Source organism: Polypterus senegalus, chromosome 10, assembly GCF_016835505.1.
Source record: "Polypterus senegalus isolate Bchr_013 chromosome 10, ASM1683550v1, whole genome shotgun sequence".
NCBI lineage: Eukaryota > Metazoa > Chordata > Cladistia > Polypteriformes > Polypteridae > Polypterus > Polypterus senegalus.
Window position 1 is genome coordinate 108,830,886 of NC_053163.1, and position 25,790 is coordinate 108,856,675.

A 25,790-nucleotide genomic window follows, 5' to 3' on the forward strand; every position below is an offset into this window, starting at 1 on the left:
AATGGGAGAGAAGCCACCAGAGTAAGAGCCCTCATACATCATCTCAGTACCACCTCCTGCTATGCCCCTACAGATACCAACCTGATATATGCCCACCAGCACAGGAAGTGTTCATAACCTTGGACCAAGTGTACTCACCAGAGTGAACAATTTGCCTTTCAGATCTCAGTAATAAAACCAGGAGTCCATTGTAGAACCCAAATCTTCTTATGACTTCTTGTCCCTATTTTTACAGTGGATTAGGGGAAATAAAGTGTTGATGGCTGGATAAATGTTTTTAGATGTGGCTAGCAAAATGTTAAAAATGAGCAAAACAACCTTGACAATAACGATTTTATTCTGTGAGAACAAGTGGGGAAACTGACCCCATGTAGCCCATTAAGAGTAGTCAGCAAAATGGAAAAAAGTATAACAATACAGTAGACACATCTGCACTGGGAAAGGAGGACAGAATGACAAGACAGGTAATTCATTTCATTAACTGGAAGATTGAGGGGGTAAAGAGCACCATGAGGATTTTTAATCATTTCACATTGAGATGACAAAAGAGAACGACGTGCAAAATCTACTGCATTGAACGTGCTGGCTTCCATTCGATAGCATGATTAGAGCCTCAGTAAAGGAAAATTTAAATCTTCGAATGAAAAAAAGCCTTGTCCACATAAGAGGTGATTAATCTATAAAATATCTTACCTCATCAAATTACTAACACAGAGTCAAAGAACTCCATGAAATCTCAAGTTTAAAATAAGCACCTAGAAAATGACTTCCAAGTCCCCTTATGTAATTCAGGTTGGAATTTTATATTCAAACGATCAAATATAATATACAGTACAGCATCTTCTGTGAGGAGACAGGATACAGAAAGAGAATAGAAAAACATAAAGTGGCTGCCGAATGCTGGGGCTGCTGGAAATATTTCATTTCATCCTTCAACTCACAGTCATAAATATGTACCGGATGGACAATATACAATAATGCAACATCCTGAAATCCATAAATGTTGCCCTTTAAGAACATCCAGACACATGAGCACGCAACTAACAATCACAACCTTTGTAAAACACATAGGTTTCTCTGTCCCCTCCCTCAGTACGCCACAAGCCTCTTCCATCCTGGCCTATAAATTACTGAGAAGGTTATATGCACACTTAAACACTGACGGTAAAACACTTGATTAACTCTCGATCTGTAAATCGTTTCCATTCAAGTTGGGCTCTGTTGTTTCATGGCTGACAGGGAAATGAGACACTGGTGGAAAGCTGAGTCTAATCTCACATGGCCTTTAGAAGTAACTGGCTAAATGTAAATATTTTCACAATGACTGCAGGCAAAAATCAAGGTAGATTATGAACTGAATTGACCTGAGCTTTATTGCCAGGCTGCATAGCCGTTATAAATTTATCTCAGTGTTTCAGCACCATAGATAGAATAATCGTAAAAACAATTGACAGTGCAATATACAATATACTGTATAACATCATCACATCATAATATATAGGAAATGATTATATACAGTAGCGCATAACAAGAAGATAAATGCATAAGACTGTCTGCAAATGTGTGAAACTACATTCACACCCAGCACTATACTGTATGTCTTTAAAAGTAAATATAATTTAGGTCACAGAAATGTTTGGACATCTAGCTATACAGGAGTGAATCAAATGTGACCATTAGCCCGAATGACAACCTGGCTGTAGCAACCAGTTAAAGAACTAGATCAGCGTGGATTGTCACAGTAAGAATGTGAAAAGGACAGACTGAGAGAAGAAGAAGAATCTGAATGAGGTGTGTAACTCTGCTTACACAAACTAGATTTAGATTAGATTAGACTAGATTATATTTTATTTGTCCCCAAAAGAAATCTAAGGTGAGGATTTTTTGAGTTGAGTGGGTCAACCTTCTTTACTTTGACATAATATCCACAGAAAGGACTAAGAACTGTACTGTCTAAAATGTAATAAAAACATCAGCAGCTCTGTTTTCACATAATAGTCACCAGGAAGACTAACCAGGACTGACATTTGTGTAAACAGAAAAAAGATAAGTTGATCTGGCTTGTGTGTACAGGAAGATCACACTAAGGACTTGCCCAGGATGGAGTAAACTGTCCAAATTGTGATTGGATATCATTCATCTTGTTTCCATCAAAGAAGCAATAGGTTTCATTTACCAGGACAGGACAAAATTGGTGAGAATTAGCAGAAGTTGAGGAGTGTGTCATCCTTGGGTAATCCAATGCATGGGACTTGCCAGGGATGTGCTGAACTAGACAAATTGTAAGAAGCTCAGCCGCTCTGCATTTGCATAACAGCCACTAGGATGGCTTGCTTATTTTATGGACAGAATAATTTGAATGCAGATTAGTTGATCAGGTGTTCTTATACAGGGGAGTCACACTGAGGACTTGACAGGGACTAACAAAAACATCCCCAGTTTAGCCGGAGGTGATCTACTCTGTGTTTAGAGCATTTGCTCAACTGACCAGAATACAAATGAGCTCAGTGGGCCTGCTTATACAGATAAGCCACACTGATGACTTGACAGGGACAGGCTGAACTGTCCAGAATGCAGCCAGAGCTGAGAAGATCTGCTTATTATGGGATACCATAAGTGATAACTTGATAGGGATAGATGGATTTGACTAAAATATAAAAGAAATAAGCAAGTTTACTTCTATTGAGCATCCACAAGGAGGACTTCACAGGGAAGCCAGAATATGGTCTGTAAAATGCACAGCTTCTATAAGAAAGCTACGGTGATGGCTTAAAGGGCATAGAATGAACTACCCTGAATGCAGAATTTTAAACAAAATATAAAGTGAGGATGTGTTAGAGTAGGACTGTATTGGCCATAAATGCAAAAGAATTTAACCAGTTCTATTTTAAACAGAAATGCCTGACTGAGGACTTTACACAGATGGGCTTAGCTATCCTGAATGCAGCACAAGGTTACTTACTGTGCATTTGTAAACACTGACTGAACAAGCCAGAATAGAAATAAATGTATCAGTTGAACGTCTGCAGGAAATGTAAAATGAGCACTTGCTGAAGATGGACTGAGCCGTGCAGAATCTAAAAGGAAATCTGGCATCTTTGCTACCATGGGCTCAGTTAAAGGGAGGTCTTGAAAAGAAAGGACTTTGACATTCAGAATAAAAATGAGTCAACTGAGTGTCTCAGAGACACAGGAAGATCTCCGATAAGACTTATTGGACAACACGGGTCCAAACACAGCAGGACTTCAATAACACAACAGAACAGACAGAAACCCTAGCAGGGTGGCCTGACCTTCTTTACTACTTTAGGTCCAACTATAAGAAAGTCTACCTCCAATAATTACAAATTCATCTCAATTATTTTGTTAATAGGCACTTGTTCTATACCTTTGTTAAAGCCAGGTCTGAACTCTGCACAGATATAATGTAATGAAAAAAAATGAAAATAAAGAATTGATCTTGAGCCCCACTGTGATGTTAAAATTGAAGAGACTTACCAATGACATAGGCAAGTAAAAGTGCCAGGGTGACAGTGATGGCGCTGGCACTCAATGCTGTGCACTTCCAGTTGCAGCACTTATAAGGCTTGCTGAATGTGAAAGTAGGACGGGAGAATGTGCTCCTGGGCAGAGGCCGGGGTGGCGGAGAGTACACTGTGTTGGAGGTGAGTGGGTAGTTCTGGCTGGCAGCGCTGAACAGAGCAGAAGAACCCGATCCATGCTTGAAGAGGAAGTGTCTGCAAAACAGATCAATGGAAGAGATTGTTAGAATCTGCTAGCAGTCGGGTGAGCACAGTGCTGTAGTGGGATTCTCCGTGTTCTGTGACGGAGCACCCTTTACTTGGATGGAATGTAATCTTTACGCTGAAGGGCTACAGTAGATTGACAGTTACCAGTGCAAGTATGCAGTGCAGCAGTCTCGCTCGTCTCCGACAACAACAGAAATAAATCAAGAGAATGAGAATCCAGTCAGGCTTTATTATGTGTCTCTGTGTCATTATACATGGAAGTGGGCACTCAGTACTCCTTTTACGGCAGTCCTGACCTTCGCCGGGTATACTCTCTGCTTTCCCACACCTGAATGAAGACTGGAGCACATTTACAAGATGTATTATTTCATAATTAAGAGTTTTTGCCACCATTAGCCAAATACCCTCACTTTCTGCTGATTTATTTGCTTCAATTAGACTCGCACTATTTTCCTACCAGTGTAAAAAGGTCACCTTCGGGTGCTGCCGCTTTCACAAGTTCAGCTCAGATTTTCTTTTGTATTAGCCGGACAATTAGCAGCGTACAGAATGCCGCCCCGCAGGTCAGCTGGGAAAGAAGTTTGCAGGCGGGTAATGCGCATTGATTTTCTTTTTCTTGGAGAAATGACATTCAGCCCAGGCAGTTTTAACACCTAAGGGTATTTGTTTGCACGTATTGACCCAAACACTGATCAGTGGAGACTAGATTTCTTGTCAAGTACGGCTTTGTAAATATGAGAGAGAGAAAGAAAATGCTGGGAAGAGGAGAGAAAGAAATAACAGGAGTAATACATAAAACTTGAAAAAATGGGCTGGTTAGTTAGCCTGCATATAGCGCCATGGACACCCTGTAATCATACCAGGAGAAAAGGGTCTTGTGTCTCGCAACACTATAATGCAGAAGTCGGGAAGTCAGCCTGCATGTTCTCTGTACAATCTACAGTGGGGAGCTGACAACACTGTGTCACATATGTGAGCTTGGGAGTTGACTTTAGGCCTCATCTAATGGTGAAGGAGTTGGCACTGTTGCCTAATGACACTCCTCTCCTGTTTTCTTCAGATCTGCTAACTGGCAATGGGAAGACGAGTGACATCACTTCTGGGTTCTGATCCCTCGAGCCTGCCTTTTCCACCCTGCCCACCTTTTAACCGGCATCTCCCCCATCTTTGAGTCAGTCTAATTATAGACTCATGTATGTGAAAACATATTTCAAACTACATGTTCATTTTGCGTTTATTATTTTGATTAACAATTTTAACAGGGTTTGCCTGAGGGTGCCCCAAACCTTGTCTTTTGTTTATGCTTCATTTACAACTGGCCATGACTTTGGTTGACACATCCTAGACTCTTTTTGTAGCTGTGTTGTTGGATTTTTATTGGTCATACAGAATCTTGGAGTAGCTTAACCGTAAAGTAAGTTGGGAGAAATTTCAGATCCAGAGCGAAGATAGCCTCATATGATTCCAACCACAACATTTCCTTGAAGATCTCCTATTCATATAATAGACACAGTCACAGTCCTGCAACTGGGCTCCAGTGAGGACAGTCTGCTTTCTGTTTATATTTGTAAAGAGAACAGGAAAGAATAGTCACACTGTGGTTAGAACTGTTAGCTGCCTGTGCACCCTGGATTTTAATTCTGGCTTGGGTGCTTTCAAAACTCAAATAGTATACCTGTGACGGTGCTGGTCAGCTTCATGCTACCGCCAATTATTTACCCAAGTGATGAGCCAGCGGATGAAGACTCTCACACAAAGCAAGGGGTTGGTTCATAAAGGTACCAAGTGCTTTTATTAAAAAGCAATCCTACGAAACAGTGTCTAAAGTTCAGTGCTCTCTTCTATAAATAAATAAATAATCCATAAAAACAGTGAACATCCATGTGATTAAAATCCAGAACATAAAGCAAGAATAAAAGCGTCACAGTAATCAGGTTCTTGTTTCATCTGACATGCCCAGTGCAATGGCCACTTCATCTCCCCAGCTCACCCATTGTTTGCTCAGCTGGCAGAGAAACTAGAAGTCATGGTCCTCTAAACTAGTCCCCCATCTTGTCTGCCACGAGCAGCATTGACCAGACCACTCAGGGTCGGTTATCCTCTCATCTTCCTTCTCGCTCACTCCAGCATACCTCAGATCCCTAGAGAGGATTCCACCATGATTGCACCCACTCCAAAACATTAAACCAATGGGGATGATCCGCCCTTACAGCGCAGATCTTTTGCTCCATTGTAGGGTCATCCACCATGCTGCCTTTCACACACCCTGGCTGGCCTGTCCTATCTCTCCCATGCTGTTCTCATGGCTCTTTTTTTTCTTCTGTTCCCCCTTCTGTCCTGTGCAGCCTCCTTTTACATTAATGTTCCTAACAGGCCACAGGTATGAATTCACCATGCCCTTTGAGGAATTAATGAGGTACCTGCCTGATGCTCTCATTCACACGTGACTTTGTGATCGGGCATTCACATCCGATTAGAGCCTGCACTTTTGCACAGTGCCACGGACCACTTATCACAATATCAACCCCACCATTCCTGCCAGTCACGTCTTAAACATATTAGGGGAGTTGATGACTCTAGATTGCCTACATTTAGCTGTATTTATAAGGATCCTCTGTGTCGGACTGATGCACAGCTAAGCGTTTCTTCTTGCCTTGCCCCAAATACTGCTGAGGTAGATTTCACCCTTAATGGGTTAATAGGGTTTGATAATGGATAGTGTCGCAAACTCCACAAAGGGCCATAGCAGATGCCTTTTTGGCATTTGGGGGATTCAAATCGGCAATCTTTCAATTGCCAGTTTAGATCCCTAGCCTCAGAGCCACCACTTTGGAGCCGGCAAGGTTTTCTTCCATTGGCTCGGACCCGGAAGTGACCTCAAGAGGGCCAGATGGAATCTCTCGTGAATGGTCTGCAGGAAAGGGAGAAAAAGAGTCAGTGCACCCTGCCACATCCCGGACTGATTTGGAATTACCTTTACTCAAGCCCTTTAGCTGCCTCCCATGAGCACGTGTGTGACAATAGATAGAAGATTAAAAAAGTGGTCCTTATGATTTATTGTTGTAGTTTTGTTGATTAATTGTGGCTTAATAACATATTTCAATATTTATTAAAGGTTTTTGTTTTGGAGAGGAATTTTTTTGTGCTTTTGGACTCGTCCTTGCAGTCACATTTAATAGCCAAGAGTTGGACTATATAGTAGCAGCATCAGGAACAAGGCAGGAACCAGCCTGGGGTGGGACACAAGCCCATCACAGTGCACACTTACACTGAGCCAATTCAGAAATCACCACTTAAGTGAAGAAGTATCAAGTGAAAGAAATCACAAAGATATCTTACGAATGTGCAAATGCCTCAAAAACAGGATCTGGAGAAGAGCTGAAGCCTACTGTGAATTTGTGACGGGGCGTACACTTTAGTCCAGTTTTATATGTATTTTGTAACTTTACGTTCATTTTGATTTTCACACATGTGTCAATGGGAGACGGTTTATGGTCTCCTCTGATGCTTTCTCCTTATTCCCATCTGCAGACGTTAGAAAAACCTACCTCCCATGACATCATTTCTGCCTCTCAAGACAGTGTGCCCTGATGACATCACTTCCGGTTCTGGTCCCACAAGAACCCTCATTTTCCTGTTTCTGACTTATAAATCTGCCATCTTAAATCTTTCATTCAGTTCCATATCGACCTCATCTGTGAGAAGATTGTTTATTTTTTCAAACAGTTTCAAGTATATGGGGAAGACTCCACAAACCTTTATGTTTGAGTCTTTTTACAGATTATATGATAATTTTGATCATTATTTAAGTGATGTTTTGCTCCATTATTTTGTGCTTTGGTTTTGATCACCATTTCATGTATTTTTTAATTTCTGCACCTATATTGTTGTTGGCAATGGTGTCCATTTCCTACCATGTGGCAGACTCAAGCTATGACACATGATGTCATGAGGCTAATACTATTTAAGATGGAGAAACTTTACATATCTTTAGCATCCAAGTTTTTGTACTGTGTATCAAACACCCTTTGCTCATTTGTCATTTTTCATTGCAGTTGACAGAGTTGTTATTGACATGAATTTCTAGTTATCAAAATGGATTTTGGTGCTTTGCTATTTGTCCACTTTTTGGCTTTTTCACCAATGCTTGTTCCTGAGATAGTGTTATCTTTTTCATGTAGTGGTCTCTGAGCCCTGTTAACCTTTTTGGCCTGCCAATTTTCCATCTGGTCAGTACATAGCCTGATTCTCAAAAGCCATGAGGTAGCAAAGCTAAGAAATGTGCAACTCCACCTGTACATGGGAGTAGGCAGGTTGACATCCTTTGAGAAGTTCAATTTAAGCTCATCCAATTTGAATTAGCAGCCGCATGATCAAAGATGATAGGTTTAAGTGTCTCTTTAAGTGCTTGATTCACCTGCCATGAGTTGCTCTAATTGATCCTCTGAGACAGTAGAAGCCTACATCTCAGTCAGTGGAGTTAAAGGAGAGCTGTGTGGGCTCAAGTTGACCAATCAGGGCTTTTGATTTTGAGCTTCATTGCCTATCACGTGTAAACATTTAGTTGAGCTGTGAGACATGAATTGCGCTTATTCTAGCATTATTTTACCCACTTTGCCAATTATGATGACAATCTTGGTGACTACAGTCCTAAAGATGCATCAGAAACATAAATGATACTTGAAACTCCACAGTGCTTAAAGGGTGTACTGTATATCCTCACCCTATCTGCAGGAATCACGAAGCAGGAGATCTTTCTATACTGTGAATTTTCCTGTGGAGAGAATGGAGCAATTAATGTGTATGATGGAGTGTTTTGGTATGTCTTTTTATTAGAAACTAGCGACTGGGAGCCCGAACAAATTCTACGTTTGTGAAATCCATACTTTCTCTGCAAAGAATTATTTGTTTTTTTAAGTCCCTGAAATGATTTTGTTATCATGGCACTGATTTGTGTTTAAAATAGACCTTTTCAGCCGATGTAATGAAGAGGCTCCTGTTTAAACAGGGCTGCGAGACGTGAACTCAGCTCTTCGGCGCACCTCATTTGATTTTTTTCCGGCAAAAAAGATTTTCAAAACAAACCATATTTTACGACTCTAATCAGTGTCGGAGTAGTAATTATGTTGGCATGGTAATTTTAGATCTGAGATCAGCTAAAATTTAAACAATGACCATTGTTAATACCCAGCCATCATTACTCAGTTTGCCAATAGATGTCAGAAGGACGGATGCCAAAACCGAACTGCCCAAAGATAGATTTCAATGTACCAAGCAAATGGTGATACGTTCTAAATTACTTCGAAGGGTTTAAGTCAGTTGACGATGTTAGCCCTGGAAAATACGCCCCACCAAACCAACGTTCCAAAATCCAACCAAACTTACAGTAAACTGCTCAAAGCAACACCGACTTAATATACTCGGCCGTCCAGCGGCGTCACTGTAGCATTCAAACAGTCTTAGCCAATCATGAAATACTGCGTCCGCGTTTGCCACGTTATGTTCTAACTACAGAGGCAGAGTCCCATTGCATGGTTCTAACTTGTATTGAGTCGAGGTATTGATGCAAACACCATACATATGGATAGTATCAAATTATATATAAGGATGTGCAGCATGTCACATTTGAAAAATTACACTGCTCCAACCTGATGTGAACAAGAGAAATAAATTACAATACGTTTAACTGGCATGCCCCAAAATATAATAAGTTTAACTGGTGTGTCGTAGAGTACCTGTGTTATACAGCAGCAGAAAAAAATGCAAGAAAGCACAGAAGAGTGAATAAGGCTTTAGGGAGAGATATTCCTTGTCTTCCTCCTTCAAAAAAACTTTTAAAATCCCAAAAAACTATTTTTTAGCAAGCTTTGTGACAGCTAAATTGCATGCAAAATAAATTTTTAGCAACAGTTTCACGCAACTAAACTTGGCTGTTTCACTCAATACTAATATAAGAAAGTATTTTTCAGGGGCAGACTCGCTTTATTTTACAGGTTTTGCTACACATGCTCTATACTTTAAATTCTGCAATGCAATCTACAGCATTGCCATTACCCAAAGTTTGCTTAGATTATAAGAACTTATTTTCTTTATTTAGAAACCTTATATAAAAATCTGAAACATGGCTATCTCGACCTACTTGATCATTTCACTTCACTTTAACTTAATACTGATACTCTGTATGTTCAATTCTTCATAATAATTATTCATAGTGGCTCCAAAATCCGTACTGACCCCAACTCTCTTTTCTGTTTCTTTTTCCGGTTTCTTTGTGGTGGCGGCCTGTGCCACCACCACCTACTCAAAGCATCATGATGCTCCAACATTGATGGACTGAAAGCCAGAAGTCTACGTGACCATCATCATCAGGTCCTTCCATGAAAACCCTAAATACAAAGAGGACTGTTTGATTTATGTTAGTTAGATTGCCCAGAGGGGACTGGGCGGTCTCGTGGTCTGGAACCCCTACAGATTTTATTTTTTTCTGCAGCCTTTGGAGTTTTTTTTTGTTTTTTCTGTCCACCCTGGCCATCTGACCTTACTCTTATTCTATGTTAATTAATGTTGACTTATGTTTATCTTTTATTGTGTCTTCTATTTTTCTATTCATTTTGTAAAGCACTTTGAGCTACATTTTTTTGTATGAATATGTGCTATATAAATAAATGTTGATTGATTGATTGATTTGCCTCCCGACATAACCTCACTTTGCTGGACAGCTGACCAGGTGTCCATCTCTTTTGCTGTATATATAGCACAGTGGTGGCCATGCTTAGACACACTCATTTAGCTACCAGTCTTTTGAGATCTAACCTTCCTCTACTTTTCAGTGTAGAACTTTTTCCTTGCCTAAAGAACTCATGTATAACACCAAACAGACAGAACCTCCAGTTTTTGAGCTCTGAGGAAGACTAAAATCTGGAACCAACACAGCATATGACAATTCAGTGGCTACTTGCCAAATAATCCGGCTAGTCAGCCCATCACATTCGCAATCATTATACCTTCCAAAGACGGGTGTACACAACAAGCCACATTGCCCCCTAGAGTCAGTTGTGTGAGTCCTGCCTGCTGAAAAGACAGCTCTTCTGGGAAATAAATGAAACTAGACAAAAGGAGCTGGAAATGCCAACAGGTTCCTGACCTTCCCTACTTCAAACACACTCTGCACATTTTTTTTTTAAATTAGGGTTTTGGTATTGAATGAACTGCTGTGCTGATGCCACAGAAATATGTAATTGCATTGTTACAGGATCACTGCCAGCTACTATCACGGCTGACTTCATGTTGCTCTCAATATTGATCACCTTGTCTGAAAATTGAAAATTTTCAATATTGAAGAGGCTTTGACTTTTTTAAAAGAGCTGTTTGCAATTAAATGTAACTAGTTTAATAATACATGGATGCCCACACAAAGGAATCCAACCGACCACAGTGAAGTATTATTTTCAGTGTTACTTCCATCAATAGTACAATCTGTATTACCGTGATGTCTTTGTGTTTGCCAGTAATGGTATCAGCAATCGTCCAAATCAAGAAGGTACGTGCATCTTTCTTTTATTGCATTACTCTAGCTAATACACTTACACAACATGCAACAATTCTATCAAAAAAGCAAACATATTTATATTTATATTAACTAATAGGGAGCACTTAGCATGCAATGAACTGGTGCCCTATCCAGGGTCATTCACAGCCTTACTCTCAGTCTTTCCAAACTAGGCTCCAGCCCCCCATTTTTGTGTCACTTTTCACAGTAAAGAGGAGAGGCCATTAAAATCACTGAACAGAGGGACAGCCATTTAAAAGTCAGAGAGACAACAGGCCAGTCTTCAGTGTGACTGTCAAGATGAATAGAGATACTTAAATAGAGCTGGAAAGCTGAATAAGTATCTGATGGGAAATGAACAATGGAGTTTTGGAAAACTAAGCAGTGCAGACAAATATTGTGAGGGGTTGGAGTAAACAGTTTTAATAACCAGAATTTAAGCCAGTAGGGCGTAGTTGCTAAAATCCTAGACTTTAACCCACATGGCTACCACTTCAATTAATGTTGCTCCCTCCTTGTGTGATTCTAAGCAAAACACTTAACTTGCTTGTGCTCCCACTGTAAAAATTAGGTGAAGACTCAGCTAAAGTTGTTACACCAAAAATCTTAAAAATCAGCAATCATATTAAAGGGAAAAGACAAGCTGTTAATCAAATCAAATAATCAAAATGGGCTCCAAGTAATGTGCAGGGAATTAATTAGTGCCAAAGCAAGCAATCAGTAGCAAAGCCAAGGCAAAGGTGACTACAGGCAACCTGTTCTAGTCACTTAACCTGTGCAGACAATGACCATTAATAACAATAATGATAGCATTTATTTTTCAGTTTTAAGGGCCTATTACAAGAAGAGACAAGCCTTGTTGTGTAATTTTGTTGCCAGCCTAAAACATATGAATATACTTTGTCATGTTCAACACCATGTAAACAAATTTTGCTTTTAAGTGCTTTTTCTGTTTATTCCATTTCTTTTGTGTTCTTTTGTTTGTAATGGTTTCCTATAATTTTATACATTATCAATTAGTTAGTTAGGTCAGTTGTATTTTACACAGTTTTTGCACTTTTAAGCATGGGTCTTAATGCTCATTTTATTTCTTTTATTAGCTTTTTGTAGTTTCCACTCAGTAGGAGCTAACTGAGAAGGCAGGCACTCGTTTCTGTCGACACAGAAACAGCTAAGTGAAGCCAATTCTTGTATACTCCATGATGAAGTTCTACTTTTGAGAGTTCGAGTTGGGGTTATTAGAGATTGCTTTGTCTCCATATCCACATGCAGCACCAGTATAGGACCCGAATAGACCTATGCCCATCCACTTTTCTCATTGGCCCTCCCTGCTTTGAAGCTTAGCTTCTTATTTATTTATTACTAAGCATTAGTCTATACTGCATAAATGTATTTTATTACACATCTCCCTTGATTAAAATCTCAATTAATTATAGACGTACAGAGTGTGGATGCCAGCCCTGGACACAGACAGACAGACATCTCCATGTCTCAAAAAGCACATGTTTATTTGCAAAGAACATTCACAGCACACAGTGCCCCTGCACCAATCACCCTTCTTCTCGGTCCTTTACAAAGTCCTTCACCGCCTCCACTCCTCTCTACGGAGCTCTGTCCTCTTCCTCCCGAATGCAGCCCTTGAATGGAGGGAGGTGGCCCCTTTTATACAGTCCCGGATGTGCTCCAGGACCAACTTCTGACAGCACTCTCCAGTGTGGTAGAAGTGCTGCACTTGTACTCGGAAGCGCTCCGGGCATAAACCACCCCAGGGATCAAGGACCGGCCGAGTGCCCAGGGAAAAGAAGCGCCACTCTCCTGGTTCCTCCTTCCTCCAGGCATCCCGGCGGGGCAGGGTTCCTGGCCATCTCTTACACTAGCAAAATCATCAGTGTTAATTATATCACTACAAGAGCTCCCATAAAATTATTTGGAAACACATATATTTATAGCGATTTTAAGTCATGTGTCAATGTAACAATGTTTAGAAAATAAGATTGACTTTAACTTTTACCAATCACAGTCTCTCAAAACATGTGATGCTAACCGGAGACTATCAACTAACAATTTATTGAATTTACTAGTTGGGGTAGGTTTCTTTGGAGGGAAAGTGAAAAAGGAAAAATATGAGTGAACAATATCTCAACAAAAAAAACCTTTAAGTTTTATTAGGCAAAGGAAACACCCAGAGCTGCAATATCTAATGCTGGCACTGAGCATTTCAGCCATGCCCCAATACCAAGTAAAAACTCTGCCATTAGCTGTGCTAACTATAGCGATGGGTTTGATGAGTGTGCTGGAAAATCTATAACCCCTGTGCCACCAAATGTCAAAGGGTCTGTCTGTTATATAATACTACTGGTCAAAGTTATAAGAGATATTATTGGGGCATTTGTGACTTGAGATGGGCTGATATGTTGTAGTGTCATCAAAAGATAGATTTGTCAAGTCATTTTCACCATTTGAAATGGGCTTTATTTTAGGGTTAACAAAAATCTTTTAAACTAATTGTGCAAAAATAAAATGATGACACCATGTATGTTAGTAAGACTGGAATTCTCATTTTTCTATTAAATGGATGTACAGTATATTTATCCATCTTAAAGATAACATTACAACCACTTGTGACAAATTGAAGCCTACTCTTTTATGAAATCCTGGAGCTGCTGCTGTTCTTATTGCTAAGAAATGTTAGTTACCCCAGCTGCTTGGTGTGTGCTCCTTCTTCTCCTCTCCTCTGTGAAGTGCCTGTTGTTTCATGACAGGACTTATGATGGACTCAACATGCACTCCTGACATGTTTAGGCTATTGGTGAGAGGGCTCTGTCATATCATCCATCACTTTGCCTTTTGAAACATACGGCCATAATATATTTCACTGTATACTGTATTATGGAAAACGGAGGTATAACCTGGAGGTTACACCTAGGGCAGCTACTTAAAGCTACATATTAGACTTACCAAGGTCATGGCGGAATTGAAACACAATGTCCTGCAGAAGTAAACAAATTAGAAACTCTATGCATGAATTGATATAATGGATAATGCCAACGAACCAGATGACATTGTTTTAAAATTCCACAATAAACCTATTTAATAGTCACTTCAATGTCTTTGAGTGAATAAACTGGTTATTTAAAAATATCACAATAGGCTCCAAACACTTTGGAAAATAGATATGAAAGTTATCTGTACAGGTAACGATACATTCATCAAGCATTATAATGAAAAGCACATGCCCAACTCTTGTGTCACCATCCTTCAGACCACTGACAAAGACACACAGCACACGTGACTACAGTTCTTAGAACCACTAGTCATTAATATCACATATTCTGTATAACTTTCCATAAATAGGCCTTCCCAACTGTATGCTGACATAGATTCACAGTTACAAAAGCTGCCAAATAATACAAACAGAAAGAGTTGGGACAGTATGGAAAATACAAATAACAAAGAAAAAAAAAACACAGTGATTCTTAAATTTACTTTGACTTTCAATTCATTGCTGACAGTATGAACACAAGATATTTCATGTTTTGTCCGGTCAATTTCATTTCATTTGTTAATATACATCCATTCCTGTGTTTCAGGCCTGCAACACGTTCCAAAAAAAGTTGGGACAGGTAAAGCATTCACCACTTTGTAAGGTCGCCATTCCTTCTCACAACACTTGAAAGATATTTTCGCACTGAGGATACAGAGAGATGAAACATTTCAGATGTTATTTTGTCCCATTCACCCTGCAAAAGCATGTCCTACGTTGTACAACAGTACAGGGTTGTCGTTGTCACATTTCTTGTTTCCAATTCTCCACACATTCTCTATTGAGGATAGGTGAGGACTGCAAACAGGCCAGTCCAGTACCCACGCCCCTCTTCTTCTACAGCCATGTCTTTGTAATGTGTGCAGAATTTGGTTTTAAATTGTCTTGTTGAACAATGCATGGATGTCCCTGGGAAAGATGTCATCTTGAACGCAGCATATGTTCCTCTAAAATCTCAAAGTACTTTTCTGCATTAATGCTGCCATCACAGAAGTATAAATTACCTTTGCCAAGGGCACTGACACAACCCCATACCATGAGACGTCCTAGCTTTTAGACTTGTTGCTGATAAGTCTGGATAGTCCTTTTTGTCTTTGGTCCAAAGCACACAGCAATGCACATTTACACTGTGTGATGGTCCATCCCAGATGCCTCTGAGGCTAGAGAAGTCGACACCATTTCTTGGCATGGTTATCATAAGGCTTCTTTTTGCACAGTAAAGCTTTGAGTGGCATTTGTGAATGTAACTCCATATTGTACCGCTGGACAAAGGCTTGCCAAAGTAGTCCCTCTGTCCTTGTGGCTCTATCAGCTAGTGATGGGTGAAGGTTCTTGATGCAGTGCTGTCTGAGGGTATTCAGCGATCACGAGTGTTCAGTTTAGGCTTATGTCCTTGCCCTTCATGCACTGGAATTCCTTCAGATTCCTTGAAATGTTTAATGATATTATGCACTGTAGAGGGAGAAAAATGCAAATCCCTTCCTATGTTTCTTTGAGGAGCATTGTTTTTAAGCATTTCAATATTTTCCCATGCATTTGTTAACAAACAGGAGATCCTCTGTCTATCTTTCCTCCTCAAAGTCTCAGGCTTTTGTGGATACCAAATCATGATTACAATCACCTGTTGAGATCACCTTTTGAAATGACATCATTATTTAATCACTGTATTTTACCTCATTACTGGCCCTAATTTGCCCCTGTCCCAACTTTTTCTGGAATGTGTTGAAGGCCTGAAATGCAGGAGTGGATGTACATTAACAAATGACATGAAGCTTGCCAGACAAAACATGAAATGTCCTGGGTTCATACTGTCAGCAATGAATTGAAAGTCAAAGTAAATTTAAGAATCACTGCATTTTTTCTTTGCATTTTCCATACTGTCCCAACGTTTTGTGATTTGGGGTTGTATAAATATTAATAATATCTTGTACTGGACCAATTCTGATATCTGACTTGCATCAGCTGCTTCTTTTATAGGCTTCAAATTTAGTGTGCGGCCTCACACTAAAATAATTTTGCATCTGAAAATGAACAGATTATATAATAATAATAATAATAATAATAATAATAATAATAATAATAATAATAATAATGATAATAATTCAATCCATCCTTTCATAATACCCACTGTGTCCAGGTTGGAGTCATAAGGATAACAATTCCTTCTTGAACATAACAGATCATATTATTTTCTGGCAAGGACCCCAGGGTGTCATTTTTTTATGACAAAGCGGATCAAACATTTTCTAAAGCTCTGAAGCTCTCTACAGTGGGAGATTCATAAAAACAACTGAATATTATACTGTGCTTCTATTTGGGTCTGTGTCTCCCTCAGATTAAGTACTTTTGCATCTTCAGATCCTTTGGCCTAAACTACGATATTACTATGTATGCCTGGGGCTATGCTTTGTTAGTCTCTTATAATGAGTTACAAGTGGTACCTCTAACATCTCTTTAAAAACTACAATAATATCAATGCTAGTAGAGCAGTGTGGTGATGCAGAGTTTAGCACTGCTCTCTCACAGCTCCACAAAGATTTGTTTGAATTCCACGAAAGGTCACTATTTGGGTGTTTGCATTGTTTTCTCTCTTAGTGCTTGCTTCAGATCTCCTTCCACATCCTAAAACCATACAGATTGGGTTAACTGACATCTCTAAATTGGCCCAATCTCTGTAGGTATGCCAAGAAACTGCTGAGGGTCTTGTCTAGGAAAGTTTCCTGTGTTGCACTTGACACTGTTGGGATTTGGCAGGAGAACCTGATTTGAACAACAACAACAATAATAATAATAATAATAATAATAATAATAATAATAATAATAATAATAATAATAATAATATTCACCATAGTATTGTCAATAGTCTATCTGTCTCTTCTATAATCTGCTTACCCAGCACCACATTTCAAGAAGTGATTATCATCAGTGGACACAGTAACTGTAAATTCAGACTAAATGGAGTGACATGGGAGTTTGCTATCATGATATCATCTGTTCATGTTGTTCAGACCTTTATGATCTTATTCTTTGAGGTATTTCATGCAAGTAAGCTGGCACTACTTTTTCCGGTCCTGAATGTTTATACTGAGAGCCTCTCAATATTTAATATAAACAGAGAACAACTATGTAAAAGGCAGATGTGTCATCCCACTGTATTGTTCACGTTGCATGTTCTGTTATGATTATCAGAGCTGTACTAGTGTTTACTGTACCTCTCAGAAAAGAATTGCCTGCTCAATCAGATGAGTAAAGAACAAATGCCCTTTGTGTGAATGTTCATACACCTTTTGGGTCTTTGTAGCAAATTGTAGTGAGAGGAAAGACATGGATGAGTGATAGATTAGTGTGATAACAATATCAAAAATAGATAGTGAAGTACAGTCCCATCTCCAGCTGTAGCCATAGTCAATTTTCCTTGCTATTTGTAAGGTACAGGCCACTTTAGTAACGCTTCCTTGGTTGGAGCTGCACTATTTGAGTGAAGACCTCAAAGTTGCAACACAAGTGAGCTTCTTGCTTGAAGTAACTTACTGTATCACGTTATCTGGTTTATGTTTGAGTTCTACCAACTGCGGCTCAATAGGTAAAAACAAACCTAAAGTTGACATTTTAACATGCTATTACATGTGCCACAACTTACCTCAAAGTGATTTTGCCTAATTAAATTAAAACTAGAAAATCTGAATGAAAAGGGTCGGACTGGGGAGAAGGTGCAAGACCGGTTGTATGGAGAAGGTTGAACAAGCACATTAACCCCACAAAGAAGAACAAGAAGAAGAAGGGCAGTGAGTATCACCAAATACAATATGATATGTGCCATAAATAACATGTCAAAGTCTGCATTTGCTCAGCTTCAACAGGGAAATGGAGACTAGAAGGCCAGTAATTACTAAATGCTGCCAATGTTGGCAGTATACAATCCCAAAATTTGGATCCAAATTGGAATAATGAAAACTTAGCCATTTGTTTGATGGATAATCCACTAAACTGTGTGGTAAGTTTCTGTGGTGGCTGGGTATTCACAATCTGTACCAATCAAACCTTTACCTTACTATTGTCCTCTTGTGGCCTGTCAGGGTCAAATTCCCTGGACTGCCCTTAGAGTTATTAGTTTGATAACTAGAACTAAACAACTCATCTTTAAGACATGCATTTAACTAGACAAATGGTTTGACAGCTGTAACAGGTATTAGCAAACTGAATAAAAAAAAAGAAAAAAGAGTGCCATTAGCTGGTTCTACCAGCAGCGGAGCAGTCTGAAGTTATTATAAAACAGGCAAACATTTGAATTGTAAGAATGGTCATGGGCTTTTATATTTGTTCTGCAAGTGGGGCAGGGTGTCTCCCTCAGGAATGCTACAGGCAAAGCCAAACCACATCCGAGAGGCAAGCCTGATCAGTGCCATCACCCTGCCAGTCTGCTATTTATTCATATGGTATATGTAATATGCCATATGTGTCACTGCACACAGAGATCTTCAGCCATGTTAGTTCCTCAGCTTATCTTGTACATTTATGGCCAGCCCCTTGTTAGTCCTTTTGTTCTTCTTCAATGTGGAGGACTTAGCGGAGTGTGAGAGAAAGAGGAGCAATTTGGGATGTTATTAAAACCTGGATTTGAAATTGTAGGAGAGACTGTAGAGTCATATGGACAAAAAGACAATGAACTACACAGACACAAATCAAATAAATAATAAAATGTGCCTGTCTTATTCAGTAATATTTTAACTATATTTTTAGCAAATTCCTTTACATTAAGTTTTTACCCATCCATCCTTGCATTTCCTAACATATAAATCAAGGAAGATGATGTCTATCCTGGACGATGGGAACCAGTCCATCACAGAGCTCACTCACACACACACTCCCACACTCAGTTTAATTACCAGTTAGCCTTAGCCCAACATATAAAACTTTGAGTTTTGTCAGGAAAACATGGACCACCCAGAAGAAAAACAATGTATACATAGAGAGATCAGTCAAACTCCGTACAGGCAGAGCCCAATCTTGGGATCTGAACCAAGGATGTTTTGGACCTGTGAGGGAACCTTATTACCCATAGGGCTACGTGTTGGCCTCTTGTGTATTTAAGGTTTTTCATTTGTTGAGAAATTATTATTTTTTTTTTTTAACTGACGTACCGTTTCTCCGGCTTTCCTAATATGAAATCCACAACCAGTCCAGGGTTTCTTCATGCCTTCCATTTATAGTGGAATAAGCAATGAATGTATGGGCGGTGTAGGAAATTTCTACTGAGCTTATAGCAGAAAGAAATGACATTTATATCAATAATCATCTGCTGCTTTTCTACTGGAAAGAAAAGTGTTCCTTAATCTTGTGAGAACTACTCTACTTCAGAAGATGGACTCACAGGGCCACAACTACTAAAACTCTTCCTCACTTCACCAAATGGACACTCAACCAGTTTTATATCTTCTTAGATCACTCAAATACATTTACAAATTTACATGGCATGTGTAATATCTTCATAGGCATATTTGGCCCGAAATTAACGGTAATGTTATGAGGAATCTTGTGGGGTTATTTTTAGAAAGCTATGTTTCTGTTATAATATCTCAGGAAAATCTTTCTATAAGTATGCATTTTAATGAAGCTTGTCCCAGGATAAAACTGTGCATTTTATGACATGTGACATTTGTATTTCTTGGGAGTAAATTGAAATGGCTACAACTCAAGGGGAAGATAAGTAATTCTTTCTTCTGGAATGCATATGACAGAATTTCTAGTATTAATCATTGTCCAGTTATACTTTAACGTTATTCTAATTTGTAATTGTAAATAATTTTGAGTTTGATATTAATAAATTGCCAACTATCTTTGTAATTAATGCTGCAAAGGCATAGCCCACTTTAAGGTGGGCACACTGGAACATGGCCTCTGAGTTGCCCTAGTCCTATTTTGTAAGTATTCCTTAATAGTTTGGCTTTGAGTTAAAAGTACAACACTTTAAGTTAAGCCGCCTAGCCGCTAAGGTTTTATTCTGCAACACATGCTACAAAATGGTGCTTAGCCTCTGAGAGTGCAATATTATTTATGAAACACATGCTAAGATAGTTACTTAACCCTTGAGGTTTGATTTAAAGCACAAATGAAATAGCATTTAACCTCTGAGGTTACATATAAAAGGCAACTATTAGCCATAGGCATATTGCATTCTAGGGGTATATAAACTAAAGCTTTGCAAATGATAAGTATTACAGAAACTTATAATTAGCTAACTGTGTTACCAAGCTTCACCCGGTAAATTTCATAAGACAATGGACCTCAGTTATAGTACTCTCAGTTAATTGGATGCATCAAGAGTTCTATGTAGGTAAATACTTTTCTATATATAATATCTGTACAGTTTTACCAAAGGATATTAATGTTGGCAGGCAGTGTGGAATAGTGGTTTAAGCTGTGGCTGTGGGTTCAATACTGCTGCAGACACCATGTGTCCAAGAACATGTCACTTCTGCCTGTGCTAAAACTGGAAGAAAAAAAAGAAATTAATCTCATATGTTGTAAGTCACCTTAAAAATGCATCAGTCAAATAATAATAATATTATTATGATACTCTAGCGGCTTACTCTTGCTATATACAATTGCACATGAGTAAAACATTGTGATCGATTTCAAATATCTCGGTTCGATGGTAGCCACTACATCGAATGACGTCAAGATACGTAAAGGACAAGCATGGGGCGCCTTTTGGAAATTAAAAAGCATCTGGCAAGCCAACAACATCCCCATACGCCTCAAAGTGCGCCTGTTTAAAGCCTCCTGTCTAAGCATACTCCTATACGGCAGCGAAACTTGGATCATAACAAACCAGCTCAAAAACACTCTCGATAGTTTTGCAACCAACTACTATTGAGTAATCCTCAACATCAACCGAATCGATCACATACCTGTCTCGGAAAACTACGCCCGGTGTCGAACAACAACCACTATCAACTACAGTCCTACAGCGTCAACTGACATGGGTGGGCCACATGCTTCGTCGTCCACCAGATGAATTAATCAGGAAATACGCATTGTACGTCCCGCCAGTACAACTAGACAAGGCCAAACATGGAAGGCCCGCACTCACATATGCCCAGTACATCTCCAATTCTATCGGCAACGAGAGAATGACTGTGACAGAGATCGAAAAGGCGGCCCAGTACCGGGTTGTGTGGCGGAAGATCGTTCTCGCCTGCACAAGCACCATCACATAGTGATACTCGCATGAGCAGCCGACCGATGATGATGATGATGATGAAAACATTGCTGCATTAGATCAATTTCTGCTTTTCCTAGTGGCTTGCCTTTCATTGATTGTCATGACAAAACACAATTATACTGTATATTACATTAGAATAGCTTGTGGGGCACCCATTACTTTAAATTTACACCATCTGTCCCACTTCCATCTATACTTTTTTCTTCTTGCCTTTTTGCTTCTGGCGAAGCTACACCTATTCTCACAGCTATAGTGTTCAACACCAACACTGAAGTCTTATTGAACTTGCTAATCATTGAGCTTTGCCGAACATTATCTTTTCCATTTCACACTTCATGGTACAAGGAAAATCAAATAATGTCTGTTTTTTCCTGTCCAGGACACCGCCACTTCTTCAGTCATATGTTCATCCTATTAACTAATACTATTATCAATCACTTGAGCGTCATGCAGAACATGTAGTGTAAGTTAACATAATATTAATAAATACTGACAAAAACATGTGTTGGCTCATTTTCTATTTTCTGTAAATTCACCAAATTTTAATAAAAGAAGTCAAAGCATTTTTGACATTTTGGGGTATTTAGTTTTTCTATTGTTTGGGGGACTACCCTTAATTGATATATCAAAATGCCCTTTTTTAGCAGATACCTACCACCCTAGATATTTAATTCTGCCATATTTCAGCTTTTTCATTAAATGGACAATAGTATATTAGTTGGCAGGTGAGTCAGTCAACTTTGCATTATATACATAGATAGATAGATAGATAGATAGATAGATAGATAGATAGATAGATAGATAGATAGATAGATAGATAGATAGATAGATAGATAGATAGATAGATGTATATTGTATAAAATTGGTCATTTAGGTCAAAAGCAGTAAAACAGAGTTAGATTAATGGTCCACACTCCTATTCTGTTGTTGGTTAGAACATGTGAGGAAGTAGAGAAACTAGGTGTATCTAAAGTTAACATCTGTCTAAACTCAAGTCTAAAGTCCAGTAATGGGATCTAACAATATTAAAAGGATGAGGAAAGCAAAAAGAAAAGCAAAACATTAAAAGCAGAAAAGAAAAAGCCAAATACAATAACCAAGTACAGAATTAAAAAATAAATAGTCAGGAGCACAAAAAGGGTATTCATAATATAACAAAACCATAACCACCAAAAAAATTCAATCGCTCAAGAAACTACCAGTGCAGAATATATCTTTTCATTTAATGGAAACAAAGTTTAGATAACATGACTATATAGGCCCCTTAGCGAAACAGGTTGTTATAAAACCCATTCAAAAATGGTGCAACATAATGCCAGAGATAATTAATAAAAGAAACAATGAAAAACACCATTAACAAGACTAAAAAAACAAAACAACAAAACATTATTTGTTGCTGAATTATGAAAGCTGCTGAAACATCTTACATTGACTCCCATGGCCAATCCAGCATGTAACAAGATCACGTCCTTGAAGTCTAGGATGCTTGGAAGGAATTAAAATGACTAGCCAACAAAATTAATGGAAAATAAATGCTAAGACATGCACAACAGAGTACAAAAACACTGCCAATTAGCAGACACACAAGAAAGGAGTCCTCACTTCTAATATCTGTGGTATACAACACAAAACATCTGTATATAGTGGGTGAATTATTAATCAGAAAGCAAGTCATGCTGAAATGTAACCTTCTACTTCAGACTTTTCAAGACATGATGAAGTGATGTAAATTAGTCTCCAGTCAAGGAGTGACAACATTTGAAGACCACCTAAAAAGGCTTGTCTTTCAATACAAGATCATAAACCTATGAGCACACATTAAGAGTTCATTTAATTCTAGTGCAGACATTTTTTGGGGAATTACTTTTTGTTTGTATTTGTCCTCCTCTTCTGGCCCCCCTTTAACATATCCCCTCACGCTTTACTAGGTTAAAGACAAGCCTTTCAGCTGATGTCCAGCCATCGAATGGATCGTAAGCCATTCAAGCAACAAATGAAAACGAAGATTGCCCAACTAAAACCGCTGAGCTTCATTGTGCTGATGCTGCTTTTAGTGCTCTGCTGGAGACAGCATTTCAGGCTGACATTGATGTGTTCACAGAGGCATTAAAGAAGATGGGCTTTATGCTCAAAGTCTATCAGTAAACTCCAAACACGCAGGTCCACATACGCAATCATATTTGCATACAATGGAGGTCAACCGGACTAAAAGCTTGGTTTTAACACCTGAGCAGCTGAAATCTGCAATTGTAACTTTTGATTACCTCAAGAAGGAAGTTTTTGATGATTAAACTCAGTCAGAACTGAAATCAGAAGTATGGTCTGTATTGTCTAGCTGACCTGAAGCATGAGCATACCCTGGGCTCTCTATTGGATTTGGGAGGACCGATTAGCCTAAGAACAGCAAACACTGAGGTGACAAACATTGTCACCTTTCTGAGATGGACCAAGATGTCCAAATATCAGAAATTATTCTCAAATCAAGTGTTTTTTTTTAGATCTTAATGTTGTGGCCATCTCGATCTTTCCATTTAGTCATGCCAGACCACTTATAATAAAATGAGTGGCAACGTTTATTGGCAATATGAACATATTAGTATTTAATTTCTGATGTTCTGGTTTTTTTTTTATGTGTAAATAATTTTATTTCCTGTTATTTTATCATTCCTTTTGTGATATGTTCGTGCATGACGTGTGATATTGGCATGGCTGCACTATAAAAGATGGCGGCACACAAAATTACATGTCAGAAAAGTTAATTAATCAAAAGAAAGCCCTTGATAATAGACTCAGAGCTCGATAAACAAACAAAAAAGTTTAAAAAAATTTAATTATGGAAAGAATTGCTGGTGTTGTCTCATGCTTCAATTTGTCAATGTATGCTAGTAATCTCCAAGTAACTTGTTGAAATATTAGTAGTGAACTAAAAGTATTGGACAAATCTTTCATCATCTGAGTTGTATTTTAGTTTTTTGCAGTTGCTCCATTGCATTTACAAATACTTAAGACATTGTTTTGGGGGTTTGGGTGTCTAAGGAACACAGTAGGTTCAGGTATTTTTTGTTTAGATATATCTTTATTAATGTTTAGACGTAAATACGTTTTGTGGCAGTGCCATTTTATGCATTCTGTTTGATTTCTTTGATAATCAGTTATTAGGCAAGTTCATTCGCAAGTGTGAGGCACATGACCTCCCTAGGTCACGTCAGTGTACACGTCAGTGTTGTGCACTTCTTGGTTTGTCCAAGTTTGTGGTTAAAGAGAAGCAAAGACTTGCATTCTCATTTATTTAGCCATGTTATTAGTCCATTAATGTGGGTAGTGACATCCTGAACACCTTCTACAAGTCTGTGATGGCCAGTGAGCTTTTCTGTTCTATGGTGTGCTGAGCTTGTAACATCACTTCAAGAGAGGCCCACCAAATCAACAAGCTAATTAAGAAGGCAGGCTCAGTTATGGGACACACTCTGGACCCCCAGGAGGTAGCAGTGAAGGAGAGAATTAAAACAAAACTGATTGCCATTATGAACAATGCTGCACATATTCTCTGTGACACACCAACACGGAGGACTTTCAGTCAATAAATCATTCGGCAGAAGTGAGTCAAGAAATGCTACTGGGACTCCTTAACATCAAAAGCAATTCACCTGCATAATGCCCTACTGGTAATGGGACTGACAAGTTAGACATTTATCTTTCTTCTTAATTGTCTTCATTTTTAGTCATTCATATCTATCTATCTATCTATCTATCTATCTATCTATCTATCTATCTATCTATCTATCTATCTATCTATCTATCTATCTATCTATCTATCTATCTATCTATCTATCTATCTATCTTTCAAGCGTCTGTAAAAAACAAATTTCCCCTAGAGACAAATAAAGTTCTATCTTCTTCTTCCTCTAATGAAACCTTCTATCATTTTATGTAGAGAGGCACATGGACAACACCTTTAAGCAGCTACTTACATGAAAAGTTGTACTGAAGCCTAATTTGATAACTCACCTTTCTACTGCTGCTATTTCCCGAGAAAAACTGCAGAAAGCTGACCATTGCATGCCAAAAAATATAGTAAATAGCTAAATTAAGGAAGTTCAATAACTAATATCATTACTTTTTTGTTAAATATATGTATTTTCATGGATAGTACCTTTAACAGTGAAGACCATCCAAAGGACCTTCAGTTTACAGTTTTCTATAATTTGAGAAGTGACAAATTAT

General features: G+C 38.7%; 1 protein-coding gene across 2 annotated transcripts in view; it reads right to left on the minus strand.

Annotated features, from left to right (window-relative positions):
- tenm1 (teneurin transmembrane protein 1) overlaps positions 1 to 25,790 on the minus strand; it is an 844,835-nt gene that overhangs the window by 297,094 nt on the left and 521,951 nt on the right. For both annotated transcript variants that reach the window (XM_039766316.1, XM_039766314.1), the window contains one exon: positions 3,499 to 3,737. In XM_039766316.1, the coding sequence (XP_039622250.1) occupies positions 3,499 to 3,737 (239 nt within the window). The remainder of the gene's footprint in view (positions 1 to 3,498; positions 3,738 to 25,790) is intronic.